At 41.0% G+C, this 18,727-nt stretch overlaps 1 protein-coding gene across 1 annotated transcript in view; it reads left to right on the top strand.

The window, feature by feature from the left end:
• The first annotated feature begins 13,968 nt into the window (after positions 1-13,968).
• The window catches only part of LOC133109470 (equilibrative nucleobase transporter 1-like), a 28,671-nt gene continuing 23,912 nt past the window's right edge, over positions 13,969-18,727 (top strand). Inside the window, exons 1-5 of the mRNA XM_061218793.1 lie at positions 13,969-14,155; positions 14,989-15,118; positions 16,438-16,484; positions 16,623-16,699; positions 16,831-16,923. Coding sequence (XP_061074777.1) covers positions 13,969-14,155; positions 14,989-15,118; positions 16,438-16,484; positions 16,623-16,699; positions 16,831-16,923 — 534 coding nt within the window. The remainder of the gene's footprint in view (positions 14,156-14,988; positions 15,119-16,437; positions 16,485-16,622; positions 16,700-16,830; positions 16,924-18,727) is intronic.

Here is an 18,727-nt window from a genome sequence, read left to right as displayed (position 1 = left end):
TATATAACGAACATTGGTCAAGTGTGAGACAAGGGGATATTTGTATATCCCACTTTTATCCAAAGCGCTGTACAATTGATGCTGCTCATTCACCCATTCATACTCACACACACACACCAACGGTGATTGGCTGCCACGTAAGGCACCAACTAGCTTATCATGAACAGTGAGGTGTTAGGTGTCTTGCCCAGGGACACTTTGACACACCCAGGGTGGGATCAAACCGGCAACCCTTCGACTGCCAGACGACTGCTCTTACCGCCTAAGCCAAGGGTATACTGAATCCTTCAGCTTCAGTACGTATTTGGGGATTGAGTAGTTTTTAGAATGAGAATGAATGCGGTGATGAATGAGTGTTTTGCTCTCTCTGATTTTGTTGCAGGACTACAGCTCAGCAAAACAGAGAGCACAGGAGGGAATGGAGACCCCAATGGGTGAAGGCATTTGGGAATTACCGCCCCAACCAATGGATTACTGATGGACAGGGGAACAACTATCGCTCCAGCCAGGCACAGGTGAGGAAGCTCTCCAACATTCACTCTGCACTGATACCAAGTGCTGACAGTTACAGAATATAGGGAGGTAATGCGGATGTTTCAGGAACGATACTTCCGGTATACTTCCGGTATACTCCCCATAATTTTGTGTTTGTAGAATAATTTACATTTGCAGTAGTTTCAGGTGCCACCTCGTTCTGCATTATACCTCTGCAAGCAGCCATTCCGGGGATGCGGAGGGCCCGACCATCTCTTTAAACTGCCTGCCATTGAATTCCTTATTAGGTATTTTAGGGGCGTTAATTTATGCTAATCATAAGTGCTGTGCACAAGCTTTTTGTTTACAATTGATTGGTATCCACATACACGCGCGGATACAAAAAAATGTTGTTTGATAAATCCCGCGGAATTTGTTAGTTTGGTTTCGATCACATAAATATTTACACATGGATTTTTATAAGGACTGTATGTAACATTTTTTAACATTCTCACAACAATGATACATGAACCGTATTGTAGGTTACTTCAGCATTTTCGGAATGTAGTTTCTCTTCCGTGCAACATTCTAAAAACGTTGGAAGTATTATAGGTAATGTTGCTGAATGTTCTCAGAACCTTCTCTGTTAGCTTTGTTTACATGTTTTATGGAATTTATATTCTACTCAAATTAAGCATTATAATTAATCAGGATTACCTAAATGAAACCACCCATTTTAATGTTGAATAAAGTTTTTATATGATATAAATAATTCTAATATTCAATTGTCTTATTAATTAAAATAATTTTTCCACTCATTTTCAAATCTAAACAAAATATGTATGAATGGAATCATAAGAAGCACTAAACAAGCTTTACAACCGTGTTTTTTTTATTTATGCACCTGATGCTAGCAGTTCAGAGCACTTGTGAAATCCATTCCGATCCTACTAACAAACTGACACACTGAAAACATTGATAGATCCCACATTGTTTGTGTAAATACATTTCCGAATGATTTACAGTCAAATTTGTTTGGCTCACGTTAAATGATGCCTAATGTGTGTTTCCAGCCTTGTGCTGATCTCTGTTGTGAGCGTAACACATATCCTGAGTTCTCTGAATAAGTTTTTGATTATTATGATTATTATGAGCAGCAGTGCAGCTAGGATGTGTCTCACAATTTAACCGCTCTCTCCCCTCATTCCCATTGATTCCCCTCTTGCCTCTTTTCCCCCCTCTCATACCATTCACACGTTTTCTTCTAATCTCCCTCTCCTGTGGTCTTTACAGCTTTCCAGTCTGCCACTTTGGGAAGCTGTTTGGTCTGTTATTTGTTCTGTCGACCCTGGTGTTGCTCCTGCAATTCCCCTGCATCATCCTGGTGAATGAGGTGTTGGATGGAGACCCCTTATATGTGAGTACCTCACCACTGTGCTCCACACCCAGCATCCAGTCACAGCATGTATATTTATATCCCAAACCGAAAAATCCCCTAAAGCAAAATACAGTCTTTGGCACCCTATACTTTATTATATATACATATATATATAATAAAGTCTAGGGTGCCAAAGATATATATGTATATATCTTTCTGCAGGACAGCATTGGCTATCTCAGAGAAGGACCTTTCATTGAATTATTTTTGAAAGAATCTTATCTGTACAGAATGTTATACAGGTGCCTAAGACTTTTGCACAGTACTGTATATTACATCCTAAGTTGCCATACAGAAGGGGACTATATTGCTCCCTTATTGACTCAACTCACGATGCCGGAATACAATGAACAAGGCGAACAAGCAATAGGTACACCATGGCGACTACCAAACTTTTTATTTTATTTTATTTTATTTATTTATTGTCTTTCGCCACACAAATCTGCGGACTCTGTGGACCTCCCACACTGGAGTTTGACTGCTTGAGAGGTACAATAGGTAATTTCGGACTCCTAATGGTCAAGAGAGGAATTGCAGCAACAAACAACCTTAAACCACAACACTGTTCCCACAGTCTTTGAATATAACGCGTAATATTTTTTTTACATTTTACATTGTAGTCATTCGGCAGACGCTTTTAATCCAAAGCAACTTTCAAGTGCATAGGTTATTCCACAAGTTAAAGCATCAAAAATATAAAGTGTTATTACACAGTTCCATGCTCTCGTGCACTGTTTTGGAAAGCTGACAGTGACAAACACAACAGAGCCTGCCGTCTTCTCGTAGTGTTCCATTAAGAAAATGTTCTCCAAACAGGTGGCTTTATGCAATCTTGACTTTGATGTGCTACACAACACTATATATATATATATATATATATATATATATATATATATCTTTCCCGATGTTGAACTTCTGGAGCAAATTCTGAAAAGTAATGAATTCATTATTCTGGAAAAGATGTTGGAGGTGTGTGACACCACTTTGTTTCCATGTGTTGAAGGGTTTCCAGGGTTTCATTGAAGATTTGAAGATTTTGTTGATTTTCCACCACGCTGTCAGGGTTGTTGAAATTACGGTGTTATTAAAGCAATTATGGTGTTTTATTGTGTTGTTGAGAAATGGTAAATCAGAGACTGAGATGTCTTTACATTGTGATTATTCTATTTCTAACTATGAGTTTTTCTGTTGGTTTGGGTGAATCCAAATGGTGATATATTGTAGTTGATTTGCCAGATAATAATTCTGAAAATTTGGGGCTTCTAATCCTCCTTGAGTTTTGTGCTTCGCAATGTGACCAATTTGATTCGGGGTGTTTTTCCAGTAGACTTTCTTGTTATGGAGTTTAGTGAATTAAACCATTTTGTGGTGGGCTGGGTCAGAGTCATTGTGAAGAGGTAATACATTTGTGGAAATATGATTTTTAAAGTAGCTATTCTGGCAATTAATGAGAGGGGTTTTCTAACAACAACCTGCTAGACCCCCATCAGTCTGGCTTCAGATCGGGCCACTCGACAGAGACTGCGCTCCTCTCCGTCAGTGAGTCACTTCATGCCGCACGAGCAGCCTCCCTCTCCTCTGTCCTCATTCTTCTAGATCTCTCTGCTGCCTTCGACACTGTGGATCACTCCATCCTCCTGTCTGCCCTGTCAGCAACGGGCATCTGTGGCACAGCCCTGGACTGGATTGAGTCCTACCTCTCTGGTCGCTCCTTCCAGGTTGCCTGGGCTGGTTCGGTATCGACACCTCGGCCCCTCGCCACAGGAGTTCCCCAGGGCTCAGTCCTTGGCCCGCTTCTTTTTTCTCTCTACACTCGCTCCCTTGGCCCTGTGATCACTGCACATGGGCTATCCTACCACTGCTATGCGGACGATACCCAACTCTTCGTCTCGTTCCCGCCGTCTGATACGCAGGTTTCAGCCCGTATCTCCGCTTGCCTGAGGGACATCCAGAGCTGGATGGACAACCACCATCTAAAGCTCAACTCAGGTAAAACTGAAATGATATTCATCCCTGCTAATGCCTCTCCCCATCTGGATCTCTCCATTTCCCTCGGGGATACCACACTCACGCCGTCACCCAGTGCAAGGAACCTCGGCGTGGTGATGGACAGCAGACTGTCCCTTTCCGAGAACATTGCGGCGGTGACCCGGTCTTGCAGGTTCTTCCTATACAACATACGGAGAATCCGCCCCTTTCTCACCCCCTACTCGACCCAGCTCCTGGTCCAAGCGATGGTTCTGTCCCGCCTGGACTACTGCAATTCCCTCTTGGCTGGCCTCCCAGCGTCTGCCATCAGACCCCTCCAACTCATCCAGAATGCAGCAGCTCGTCTGGTCTTCAACCTTCCCAAATACTCACACGTCACCCCCCTGCTTACTTCCCTCCACTGGCTGCCTGTCATGGCTCGCATCAAATTCAAAACATTGGTGCTAGCCTTCCAAGCAGTTAAAGGGTCTTCCCCAGCTTATCTGCAAAAAATCATCAGACCCTACACCCCTGCCAGACCTCTTCGTTCAGCCTCCACAGGCCGCTTGGCACCTCCCCCTCTCAGAACCTCCACCTCACGCTCACGACTACTGTCTGTTCTGGCTCCACGGTGGTGGAACGAACTCCCCGTTGAGGTCAGAACTATAGAATCCCTCCCCACCTTCAAGCGCAAGCTGAAGACACACCTCTTCAAACAGCACCTCTCCCCATCCCTCCCTACCTCCCTGTGAACCTTAATTGTTGTCTCTGTGACTTGTGTATCAGTATTTTAGTTGGCTAGGTAAGCAGTGTTTGGATAGTTAACTTTGGTGACTTTTGCTCTGTTTGTTTGTTTGTTCAAAAAAAAAAAAAAAAAAAAAAAAAAAAAAATTGGCCCTTGCCCTTATCTTTGTTCTACAAGTAGCAGTTGAAATTGTACTTACCTCTAGGGTCTTTCAGCGAACTTATCCCTGGTTATGGGTATGCACTTTGTTGTACGTCGCTCTGGATAAGAGCGTCTGCCAAATGCCAATAATGTAATGTAATGTAATGTAATGTAATGGGTACGTTTATCAGCAGCTTAAGTCATCTTCTGTTGTTTTTATTAATGGAGTGAAGTTTAGGTGAAACCACTCTGACAGTCTGGCGGAAATGTTTACACCCAGATACTTAATGTTACCAGTGGGAATGGGGAGCGGTGGGTTTTGAGCTGCAGCATTCCAGTCATCAGCATATATGGGTAGAATTGTTGATTTTGTCCAATTTATAGCATAGTCGGAAATGTTGCAGAATGAATTAATGAACATCATGGTTTCTTGTAGAGAGTTTGATGGTTCTTGTAGATACAGCAGCACATCACCGGTGTATAGGCTAATCTTGTGGTGAGTGTTGAGGGTTTGGATTCCCTTGATGTTGATGTTTTGACCTATTGCAGCGGCAAGGGGTTCGATGAACAGAGCAAAAAGTGATGGAGAGAGTGGGCATCCTTGCCTGGTATCTCTGTGCAGTGTGAAACTCTGTGATGTTAATCCATGAGTAACAACTGTGGCCATTGGTGTACTATACAGAATTCTTATCCAATGAATGAACGATTCTCCGAAACCAAATTTGCATAGCGTTCCAAATAAGAACTTCCAGTTTACTCTATCAAAACTTTTCCTGTGTCTAATGGTACAATTAGTGAATTAAATTTAATAATCTGCGCCTGCTATTTGATGAGTGTCGGCCTTTGATGAATCCGGTTTGATCTGGATGGATTCGTGATGAGTGAACGGTTTCCATTCTGGTGGCTAGTGCTTTACTGATAATGTTTAGGTCCGTGTTGATGAGTGATAGGGGGCAGTAACTGGAGTAGAGAGTTGGGTCTTTATCAGGTTTCAGTAGTACTGAGATGAGGGCTGTGTTCATGTGAGGAGGAATTGTTGAGTAATGTTTAATATAAGGACCATTCTAAAAAATAGTGGTAAGATTGTATTCCAAAAATGTGTATCGAACTCAGGATAGTCATCAGGTAATGGAGCTTTATGGTTTGGCATCTTATTGAGTGCTGTATGGAGTTCCTTGGGTGTTAATGGTGTGTTGAGTTTGTCTGCTTGTTCTTTATTAAGTTAGGGTAATTCTATGTTATTAAGGAAGGTGTTAATATCTGTTGAGTCAGGATCCTTGTCAGGGGTATATAATTTGCTGTAAAATTCACGAAATGTGTCTCTCTTTTTTCCCTACTGGTATAATTAATTTCTCTTTGTTTTGCTTGAGTTGGTTTGCCAGATATTTTCCAGATTTCTTTTGAGTTCCTGTTCCAGTTTTTTCTTGTATGATGACTATGATATAATTATTCCTCTTAATACCACCATTGCGGATTCCCAAAGTACAGTGGATGAGATTTCCCGATAATCGTTTATTTCCATGAAGGATGCCCACTCTCTTCTGAAAATTGTATTGATTCAGGATCTTTAAGCAAGAAGTGTTAAATCTCCATCTCCATGATGGATTGTTTGAGTTTGTTTGGTGTTTAAATTAAATGACACAGGGGCATGATCACTAATTATGATGGGATGAATTTTGGAATTTGAAATATCGGTTATAATTGAGTTACTGGTCAGAAAAAAAAGTCAGTATGAGAGAATGATTAATGGGGCGGTGAAAAGTGTGAATATTCTCTGATTTTTCAGTCGCCAACTGTCGCCAAGAACAAAATCACTTAGGTATTGTCTTAATGTTTCTGTGGAGTGCCAGTTAAGTATGAATGGAAGAATGAATGGAAGAAAGCAGGGTCATCATTATTGGGTGTGTATATGCCCTTCAGGATCAGAGATGGTAGTGTTATGGATTAATGGAACTTTTATGTTTATGAAAATTGACACACCTCTTTTCTTAGAATTGTAAGTTAATGAGTATAATTAATTAAATTGTGGGGTTTTCAATTTCTGATTTTCGGATTCTCTTAAGTTAATTTCTTGTATTAGGCATATGTCTGCTTGTAATTTGATCAGATGATTTATAATTTTTGTTCTCTTTGCGACTACCGTACTTAGAGACCACAGGTCAAGGAGAACCAAACACCTAGTTTGGGAATGGCTCAAAAGTGACTAAACAAATATGCCAGTGAGAACATAACTTCTAGCTCCGCTAGAGGTGACAGAGCTATTAATACGAGGCGAGCAGGGAAGAGGTACTGCAGTGAATAAGGGCGGCACCATTATGGAGGTGATAAAAGGGTGATAAAAGGGGAACAGAGCCCTGAACCTAGCCCAGGCTAACGAGGTTCCTGCAGAGCTTTTGAATGAGAGGAATGTCATTCTCCGGCTAACGTGAACCACACTTGAAAAATGACACAGCGTAACTGATCAAGTGGCAATGAAAGAAAAATAAACAAAATGGGTATGGTGTATGGTGAAATCAGTATAATTATTTACCATTTCTATCTTTGGAGTCGATGTTCTCGAAACCTGATTTTGGATGATATTACAGGACCATTTTTTTCAGTGCATAGTCACCCTATCGTCGTGAAACCTTGCAAACCTTAGCAGACATAATGGCATCAGAGAGAGAGATATTTCTTGCAAAGCTGTTGTTGAATGTTCATGTTTTAAAATTCCTCAAATTCCAGATCATTGTCTCACAGCTGAACATTCTGTACACTGTCATACACCTCCAGGTGACACAGTGCTCACGCACGCACACTGCTTACACCCCACCTTTACACACACAGGAGAGTCAGCACCCAAACAGGGTGCCAGTGCATATTACAAACTGATTACACCCGTCCTCCTCCAACTGGAGGCAATAGGAACACCCCACCTACTACCGAAGTTAGAGATAACCGCCAGGTAGCACGCAACACAGCACAGAGCGAGAGCAACCAGACAGGGGCGAGAAAGAAATCTAAATCCTGAATGCCAGGGAGCTCCCCAGAACCATCGCTATAAATGCACAGATGTAATGATCTGAAATGATGAACAGGCGTGAAAGTGGGGAACAGGTAACAAGACTCAGGTGAAACGAATAACAAGATGACAGGACTACGGAAAGAGAACAGGGTCAAAATACACAGGAACAGGGAAATACAGAACCTGACAATCTGCAGCCTTGGACCCACAGCGAGAGGACGCTTGTTATTCGATGAAACGCTACCATGTCATGCCAGTAAGGCTATTTGAATTTAATTGAATTGAATGTGAAATGTGAAAATGCAGCTGCCATTTCAACATGAGAGGGAGCAGGGATTTGAAAGAGTCCAAAAGGTCTACGGCAAATAATTTTCTGAAATATATTAAACCAGTATAATAAAACCAAAGTATTTTAAATACATATTTGACCCAGATCTGTTCTAACAAATAATACATGCACAGCTGTTCCAGTCTCTTCTCTTCCTCCCTCTGCAGATAAACATAGCCCTGTGCATCCTGTGCCTGGCCTATGTCTTTATCTGCTGGTGCAGATTGGCCAATCAGAGAAGACGCTCCGCCCAGCCACCTCCCAACGATGAGAACGCCTTCTCTGGAGACAATGAAGACAAACCCCAAGAAGCCTTGCACCTTATTTCCTTTTAGGTCTCTCCTTTAATTTAATCGCAGAATAAAAATGTCCACATCTGAACATAAAGGCTAATTCATACATTTCAAAGAGAATACACATTATTTTGTTTGTTATGCCATGGGTATGGTGAAATCAGTAAAATAATAATAATAGTATAATAGTATAATAAATCATTTCTATCTTTGCAGTCGATTTTCTCGAAACCTGATTTTGGATGATATTACAGGACCAATTATTTTTGTTATAATCTTGAAGTATGTACCTCTGAAATTATCTGGAAGATATAATGCCGAAAATGCATGGAGGTACATACTTCAATTATCGTTCTAGATCTGTAACTGTTCCTAGTCACACGTGCAGAGAATGATAATATTGCAAATACTTTTATTTCAGTGGTAGTGTACATTCTTTGAAAGAAGTAGTGTCTTCTTTTCTGATAATATTGCTGGGAAACATGCCTGTTTATGTCATTGTCCAAAGTCAAGGGTCTATTTTGTGTGACGATACAGAATGATGAAGCTAACCGTAGATAGTTGTCAGTGTCAGTAGTTAAGAAAATAGCATAGATGAGTGAACAACACCAAAGACAATTAAAATGCCATAAAACACAAAAGAGGATCTCTAGAGAAAACAGACCAACAGAAAGGTCACCAAGTTATCAAAATTGGATTGATTTTTGGAATTTTTGGAAGTTTTTTGAGAAGAGCGAAATTCAAGGTGGTAACAGGTGGACCTGCTATAGCTAGATGGCTAGCAAACTCCTATAGCCCAGTGGTCCAGTTGGGAAATCTGTCTGATGTGGTGACCAACTCTCCATTAACAGACTTAGGAACCCCAAGACGAGAGATGACCAAGAGAGGTCCAATCAGCTACAATGTACAGAGGGAGAGCTTCTCCAAGAGGACTCTAAAACTAGAGAACTAAAGCCACTTCATGATACCATCCATGCATCCATCATCTTAACCTGCTTATCCTGAACAGGGTCGCAGGGGGGCTGGAGCCTATCCCAGCATACATCGGGCGAAAGGCAGGAATACACCCTGGACAGGTTGCCAGTCCATCGCAAGGCACACACACCATTCACTCACACATTCATACCTCTGGGCAATTTAGACTCCAATCAGCCTAACCTGCATGTCTTTGGAATGTGGGAGGAAACCGGAGTACCCGGAGGAAACCCACACAGACACGGGGAGAACATGCAAACTCCGCACAGAGAGGCCCTGGCCGACGGGGATTCGAACCCAGGACCTCCTTGCTGTGAGGCGACAGTGCTACCCACTGCACCATCCGTGCCGCCTCACTTCATGATACTTCTGTCTTTATTGAGAATCATTGGTCACTCCCTTTAGAATGTACCCACCAGTTACTATCCTCCACACTGGCAAGCATCTCTAAGCCTCGCATCCCGCTGATTACTCCCAGAGTGCCCAGCCCTGCCCAGGTGCTGAAGATGTAGTAAAAGGGACCAAAAAAGACCTGACCGCTGTGACCAGATGGACAAATACTCTAAGGTAAGTCTAAGGCTACAAAAGAGTGAGTATATAGTGCAGGGAGTATAGCCATAGTAACTGCCATAGTAATCCTGAGGCAAGCAGCCAGCATCCCGAACATTATTCCTCTGCTTGTTTTCCAAGTGGCTATCTTTGCAAAACCTACTGGCTAGTGACCATTCTTTATGACAGTCCCAAATGTCTTTGGTAAAAGGGAGAGAATGGCCCATTGGTGGCTAGCAGGGAGCAGGCTCCCCTGAAAGGACTCCAGCTGCACATGATGAAAGTCCTCCCCATAAAACTCAGATGGCAACCCATCTCCTGGTGCCTGGCAGGAGGATATCTGCGTGACTGTTGCAGTTTCACTGAATTTAACCCTGTGTCCACATACTGTACTCTGTCCTTCCCTGTCCTGTGCCAGGATAATAACAAGAACATTATTGTCGTGTTCAGTATCCAGTACATGCTTTGGAATGTGGTCCATACATTTCTGATAAGATAAAAACCTGTTTTCATGTGTTGAAAATTAAATGATTTAGTATAGGGAGGAGGGACGGGAGGAGGAGGAGGGATGAGTAGAGGGCTTATAAGAATGAAACGAAGGAACAGAAGCAATGAAAGAAGACCTAGGCACAGGTGCAGAGAGCACACAGGTATGTCTAGTAGTTATTATTGTGAATTGCCACCAGGTTGTGGTCAGATAACCTGTTTGTTCATTTCGTGAATAAGTTCATCATTAATTAGTTTGCAGTCATTACGTTATATATACACTCACCGAGCACTTTATTAGGAACATTTGTACTTTATCATGATTAGGGGTATTCCCCAGCTTACCTACAAAAAATCATCAGACCCTACCCCTGCCAGACCTCTTCGTTCAGCCTCCACAGGCCGCTTGGCACCTCCCCCTCTTCGAACTTCTACGTCATGCACATGACTACTGTCTGTTCTGGCTCCATGGTGGTGGAACAAACTCCCCGTTGAGGTCAGAACTGTAGAATCTCTTCCCACCTTCAAGCGCAAACTGAAGACGCACCTCTTCAAGCAGCACCTCTCCCCGTCCCTCCCCACCTCCCTGTAAACATTACATTACATTACATTATTGGCATTTGGCAGACGCTCTTATCCAGAGCGACGTACAACAAAGTGCAAGTTCGCTGAAAGACCCTAGAGGGAAGTACAATTTCAACTGCTACCTGTACAACAAAGATAAGGACGAGGGCCTTAATTGTTGACTTTCTGTGATTAACTTTTTTGTGTATCAGTATTTTTAGTTTGGCTAGGTAAGCAGTGTTTGGCTAGTAAAGGGGTTTGGTCATACTTTTGCGTTTTGTTTGTTTGTCTGTTTAAAAAAAATTAAAAAATAATTGGCCCTGGTCCTTATCTTTGTTGTACTGGTAGCAGTTGAAATTGTACTTCCCTCTGGGGTCTTTCAGCGCACTTATCCCTGGTTATGGGTATACACTTTGTTGTACGTCGCTCTGGAGAAGAGCGTCTGCCAAATGCCATTAATGTAATTACACCTACTTATTCATGCATTATCTAATCAGCCAATTGTGTGACAGCAGTGCAATGCATACAATCATGTAGGTACGGGTCAGGAGCTTCAGTTAATGTAGACATCAACCATCAGTTGGGGGAAAAATTTGATCTAAGTTACTTAGACTGTGGATCGATTTTCACATCTCTAGAGTTTTCAAAGAAGAAAAAAAAATCCAGTGAGCAGCAGTTCTGCAGACAGAAACGTCTTGTTAATGAGAGGTCAGAGGAGAAATGCCAGACTGGTCAAAGCTGACAGGAAGTTGACAGTAATGCAAATAACCACACCATTACAAAAGTGGTATGCAGAAGAGCATCTCTGAACACACAAAGCATCATAAGTCTAAATGGATAGGCGATAGCAGTAGTAGTAAATAAGTTTAATAAATACCTAATAAAGTGCTCGGTAAGTATATAATCTAGTATTTTAAGTTGTGATAAGCCATTTTGTCTCGATTTTAAAAATGTACACTTTATCAACACAAATGTTAATTTTGTATGGTGAATTCTTTTAATTTTCATGACAAGGCAATACCCGTTACTGAGAACTGTAGTCACAAGACACTGTAAATATTCAGCTTCTACGTGGTTTTGCCATTTCTTTTAATATTGTTGTCCTTTTTTCATCTTTTTTTCATTTCTCATTTTCATCTTACGGCACGGCTCCACTGCAGCCATTACCATCAGACACCGGACACTGAGGAAACAAATCCATTGCAATTATTAACAGAAACGTTACATATTTCAACACCAGCCCTGTCAGCTCAAATAGTTGACCTGGGATTTTGCTTGCGATGGATAAGTTACTCATAACCTCTATATGAATGGCACAAAAAAAATCATGATTGAAGGCTGTGCAATAAAATGAATTGTTTTCAAATAAATAAATGCTGTTTTTTGTGACTGACCTGAGGACTTGTAGACTATAGCAATCTTTGGGGCCATGTACTTGAAAAATGTATTGAGATTTTCTCTTGACAGATGTAATTATGATAAAGTTATCAATCTACTGTAATCTAAGTATGAAGAAAACTTCATACTTAAGGCCAGTTTGTGTGTTGCTAAGGACCTTAGAAATATGAGGGCCATTCCATTGTTTGTCATGACGTTTAAGCGGCACTTATGTGTGGGAGCCACATGGAAAACACAAGAGGCCTCTATGTTCTCCTTTTGATGGATTTGCCTAAATGTATTCAGTGTACAGCAAAAACAAAGGATTTGGCTTTGCTGTTCCAATACTTTTGGATGGGACTGTATAACGCATTCTTATATGCATCGTATGTATCAAAATGGCTTGAACCACAGTATGTGTGCAATCTACTCGAGTCATCATGATGAACTGAACATAACAAATGTCATCACACAAACTCAGGATTGTGTCATAACAATGGTATGTCATAGTTTATGAATGGACATGACACTTCATGACAGGTGTCAAAGTGTCAAAGCGTTACCAACTATTCTTTTGGTATCTTGCCTGACAAGTTCTTTTCCATGGTGATGAGCTGAGCAAGGACTCCAAAATATAGGTAATATAAACTGTGTATGTGTACTGTCAATCTGACACTAAATACAAATTATCCTTTAAAAGTGCTTTTTATGAAGAGCTTCACAGTTATCTTTATTAGGATTAATGATATACTATATAAAAGCTTTGTATTTTTTGACTTTTTGTAATCTATTAGCATTCAAAATTTGGGCGTTAACACATTTGGAGAGACATTTGATATTTTATAATCTGTAGTTAGGAGATTTATAGGTCACCAGTTCTTAAACAGCCAAATGGTTCAGAATGTCAGCCTATGTACTCTGCACCTTCGTACTGTCATAAAAACCTGTTTTAAGGTTTAAAGGTGAAATAAATGAGTAAACAAATGAGTGAAGGCAGAAGGAGGAAGAAGGAAGAGTACAGGGCTATATAAGGCCATGGGACGAATGAAATAATAACTGGGCACAGATGTAGAGAGCATACAGGTATGTCTTGTGGTGACAGTATTACACGAGGTTGTGGCCATAGAACCTTTTGGTTCATTTAGTGAGCAAGTTCATGTCTATTTGACTAAATAGTGTTTGGATAGTTAATTTTGGTGACTTTTGCTCTGTTTGTTTGTTTGTTCAAAAAAAAAAAAAAAAAAGCCCCTTGTCCTTATCTTTGTTGTACAGGTAGCAGTTGAAATTGTACTTACCTCTAGGGTCTTTCAGCGAACTTATCCCTGGTTATGGGTATGCACTTTGTTGTACGTCGCTCTGGATAAGAGCGTCTGCCAAATGCCAATAATGTAATGTAATGTAATGTAAATAGGCCGAAAACTGAAAAAGAGGGAGAGGTTAAGGACTGAGAATAGAGGGAGAGGTAGAGGACTGAAAAAGAGGGAGAGGTTAAGGACTGAGAATAGAGGGAGAGGTAGAGGACTGAAAAAGAGGGAGAGGTTAAGGACTGAGAATAGAGGGAGAGGTAGAGGACTGAAAAAGAGGGAGAGGTTAAGGACTGAGAATAGAGGGAGAGAGAGGCTGAAGATGCCGTGGTTTCTACGTAGAGTGAGGCTGCGCTGCTGGCTCACCCTGGCCACAGGACTGGTGGAGTGCCTGTTTTTCACTGGGGTCATTTATGGGTGGGCCTCTGTGGTGTTTATCCTGAAAGCCAGTGGATACTTCAGTGACCAGTGTGTGAATGCCACAGGACCCAATGGCACACAGTACATGGGTGAGTGTGACTGTTTACTCCTGCACTTGATGGTGTGGGCAAAGAATCTTTGATGAGAAGAACAACAAAACCTATTTCACCGTTTTGTATATGTCTTAGCACTAGAAAGCAGGCAAATGAGTATCGACTTAATGAGACTACACTTTCAATTTTAATTTGTGAGATAGTATAAGTAATTATTTGAAATGCTTTATATATTTCAGAAATGTAAAATAATGTTAAGATGTTTTGAATTAGGCGGCACGGATGATGCAGTGGGTAGCACTGCCGCCTCACAGCAAGGAGGTCCTGGGTTCGAATCCCCGTCGGCCGGGGCCTCTCTGTGCGGAGTTTGCATGTTCTCCCCGTGTCTGCGTGGGTTTCCTCTGGGTACTCTGGTTTCCTCCCACAGTCCAAAGACATGCACATTAGGCTGATTGGAGAGTCTAAATTGTCCGTAGGTATGAGTGTGTGAGTGAATGGTGTGTGTGCCCTGTGATAGACTGGCGACCTGTCCAGGGTGTATTCCTGCCTTTCGCCCAATGTATGCTGGGATAGGCTCCAGCCCCCCTGCGACCCTGATCAGGATAAGCGGGTTCAGATAATGGATGGATGGATGGATGGATGTTTTGAATTAAGATTTAATTAAGAATTAAGGAAAAATTAATTGTAAAAAAAAAAAAAAAAAAAATTGTATTTATTATGTTCAAGTAAATTACATTGTAGGTAATACAGTATATTAAATGTAGACCAATACAAATGCATGATAACAGCAAATGCAGAAGATGATGCAGTGCACAGGAGTTGAAAAGGACGTTTTTAAAAACGCTTATGGTGTGAACTACTTTCCCCAGACTGTAGCAAACAGGATGAGCTCCTTTCCCTCGTTTTCACCATCCCCGTCATCTTACAAAACTTCCTCAGCCTTCTCAATGGATTCATCTTTGACCGCTTCGGTACCATGGCATCCAGACTGCTGGCAATGTGAGTTTCAGATGTTGTTGTGTAAAGAACAGTACATGTAAGACAGGTAGCTCAAGAATGAATATGCGATTGAGCTAAAGGAGCTGGACCTGAGGTGGCATTCTGGACAAAAATGATTGTGTTGTGCTCAAGAGCAAATGAAGATCTTATGTGCATGAATTAAATGGTGTACAAAGGTGATGAGAGGTCTGTAAGCAAGCCGATGAACATAGGTCCTACAACTGAGCAAATTGCAATACATTCAAGGAAATGTAAATGTGCATGTCTGGCACTGTTGCTCACAGAATGAGCTGAAATAGGCCTACAACTTAAGAGTATATATTAAAATACCTCATGACAATCACAGGCCATTTAGCTCATTGATATCAGGTTTGTAGAACACCAGGCCCAGTTGCAAGAACAAGACACAGATTGTATAGCAGTCTTGATTATAAATAAAGCAGGTCAGACAGGCGGAGGTCGAGAGCCAGCAAATGGAATCAGCAGGGATAAGGCAGTTCGTAGTACAGTGTCCAAGCAACGGGTCAATACACCAGCAAACAGGAACAGTGAGGATAATCCAAATGGGGGTCGTGGTTGCACGACAAAAACAGAATCCGAAAACAAAAGTCGTAAAGCCTAAATGGGTTGATAAACAACAGTTCCAAACTAGACCGATGGGAAAAGCAAAATGCGGAAGTTGGAGGCAAGACAGGTCGTAACAGAAATCTATTAGATAAAACCGCTGGAGAGTACAATAAAGATACGTAACAATCTGGCGACGAGACATACAATTTTATAATACAGGTAACAAGAAGAAAGGCCAATCAGGTGTGGGGAAACAATCAGGAAGTGAAAATGCAGGTGAAATGAATAACAATGAATGAACGATGGCAGGGTGACTACGGTGTGCACAGAGGGTACTAAAACACAAAATACAACACAGTGAAAAACACAAAACCTGACAATTGAGGGTTGTTGTTTACTTTGTCTACTCCAGAGAGTATTTCAACTCAGTAAAACTTCCAGATCAGTGAACAATTTGTTTGTTATGGCTGCACTACAGCCATGGTAAACATAACATTAAAAAAAGCCAACACACACAAGTTTGCACCAAAAAATTATGTTTTATTCACCAAAGTTTGTGCAAAAGAAAATACACCAAACACAGTCAACCATCCAGTCAACATCCAAACAACCATGAGCCCCAAGAGCAAAGAGAAAAAGAGCCCCAAGAACTTCTCCAGCAGAAGTCCTTATGTAGGTAAACTTCTCCAAAGCAAATCCTTACATCCTTTTACATACAATGATTAAACTCATTTGTGTATTTGTTTTCCCAGAATACTGTACACCACTGGCACCTTGTTGATTGCTTTTTCACATCCAGGTAAAGTATTCTGGGCCTTTAACTGACACTTACCCTGACACAGTGGCAGTTTTCCATGTAGGCTTCTGTGTCAGTGTATGCTTAGCCTTGAGTAACCCTTTCTCAGTTTCCCTATCTCTACCCCTCTTTCTTCTGCAGAGATATCCAATATACTGTTTCCAGGTCTGGCCTGCATTGCGAATGGAAGCAGCATGTTATTGCTCACAAATATGCAGGTGTGTCTTCATTCTCACTGTTCAATCATATTCAATAACATGGCAAACACGAGATTGCTGCTTTGAGAAATGCTCATGATGTAATGCCTGGCACTATCTTTTCAGAGTTGTGATTGTACTTTCTCACCCAGGTGGGGAACCTCTTTGACACCCATCGTTCCACCATCATCACCTTGTATATCGGAGCCTACAGCTTCTCTGCCATCACCTTCCTCATCATCAAGGTAAAAGCAGTTAAGTAGTGTACATGTGGGTCTCACCAAAAAGGTGTGCAAATAACACTTTTGACAGTGCTGATAGAGTTGAATTTTATTTTAAATGTTAGAAATCACTCACACTATGCAAGAAAGGTGTCACATCCCATTGAAGCAACATCGTGCCACTGAACAAAGATATGGAGTCGAGTGCGCTGCATTTCTTAATTTCCCCAGAGGCTTTTTCAGACAAAATCATGCCTTTTATTTATTAATTTAAGGGTTTACAGTCATATTTTTAACACAGTTATACTCATAAAATAGTATATGAGAATAAGAATTAGCTAAATGTGTGCCTAATTACTCATTTTAAAGTAGTTGGAGGGAGCATTGTCTTCTCGTCTGTCAGCCCAAACTAACGCTATATCGCATAACAAGACTATTTCTATGTAAGACTATGTATTGACGTTTGTAAAAAAAAAAAGGCTTTTGTCATTTAGATTAATTTTGTAGAACTTTATCTTGTCTTAATGCTACAATATATTTTAAACACAAAATGACAAAGCAGCACCCAAAAAGAGTTTGGAGGATATCCAGCTTGTCACGGTTATCAGTCACCATGCAGACACACAGTCGTGTCATCTGCTCTCACAGCTACAAGCTAATGTATTTGGTTTCATCTGATTTTACTCAAGAAATGTCTTTGCTTTCATGATCTGTATATCTGAATTAAATAAAACTATAGTTTCATTGTTTTTAAACGTACGACGACAAGTTGGCACTGGAGTTCTGCTACTGAGACTGTGCAGCCATTTATAAGCCACTAGTCGCAAGTAGCGACCACATTAATGTCTTGGCTTTCATGATTTTTAGGTATATATCAATGTCAAATTCAGTTTTAAACTTTTTCAGTTTTAAATTTGGACAATAATGCTATATACACTCACCGAGCACTTTATTAGGAACATTTGTACTTTATTACACCTACTTTACGGGTCAGGAGCTTCAGGTAATGTTCACATCAACCATCAGAATGGGGAAAAAATGTGATCCGAGTGACTGATTGAATGATTGTTGGGGGCAGACAGGGTGTTTTGAGTATCTCAGAAACAGCTGATCTCCTGGGATTTGCACGCACATTAGTCTCTAGAGTGCAAAGAATGGTGCAAAAAAAATTAATAATAATAATAATAATCCAGTGAGCAGCAGTTCTGCAGACATAAATGCCTTGTTAATGAGAGACGTCTGAAACAAGGCCCAGAGGATTTTTCCATCAGTGTTCTACTTGGCTGACATTTCCACTGGGCCAGCTTCCAAAATAAATATAATCAATTTTTTCATGAGATTATACAGACTGTAGGTGCCAAATTCATATGTCTCTTATTTACATGTTTTAAATGTAATATATTTTGTGTGTAATGTAGCCAATATTAATAAGTTTGGCTATTCTAGCTGTTAAAAACGTGCACCATTTACATTGCTACGGTGTATTATTTAAAGTGAAATTGTGAGAAATTGTTTCATGTGTTTTTAAGAAACCATTGGAACCAAGAAAAAGAACATTGGACATTTGTTTGTGGGTGCTGGATGATTAGTTATTTAAGGAGGGGGGGGGGGGGGGGGTGTGTGTGTGCCAGATGCCTAGTCATTTCATGTAAACTGATATACACTCAGTGAGCACTTTCTCAGGTAACTGCTGCTCACTGGATGTTTTTTGCCCAACTCTCTGCAAACTCTTGAGACTGTTGTGTGTGCAAATCCCAGGAGATCAGCAGTTTCTGAGATGTTCAAACCACCCTGTCTGGCACCAACAATCATTCCACGGTCAAAGTTA

Source organism: Conger conger, chromosome 14 (genome assembly GCF_963514075.1).
Source record: "Conger conger chromosome 14, fConCon1.1, whole genome shotgun sequence".
In the NCBI taxonomy this organism is placed as follows: domain Eukaryota; kingdom Metazoa; phylum Chordata; class Actinopteri; order Anguilliformes; family Congridae; genus Conger; species Conger conger.
The sequence above is the reverse complement of the archived record's forward strand: the minus strand, read 5'-3'. Positions and strand labels throughout refer to the sequence as shown.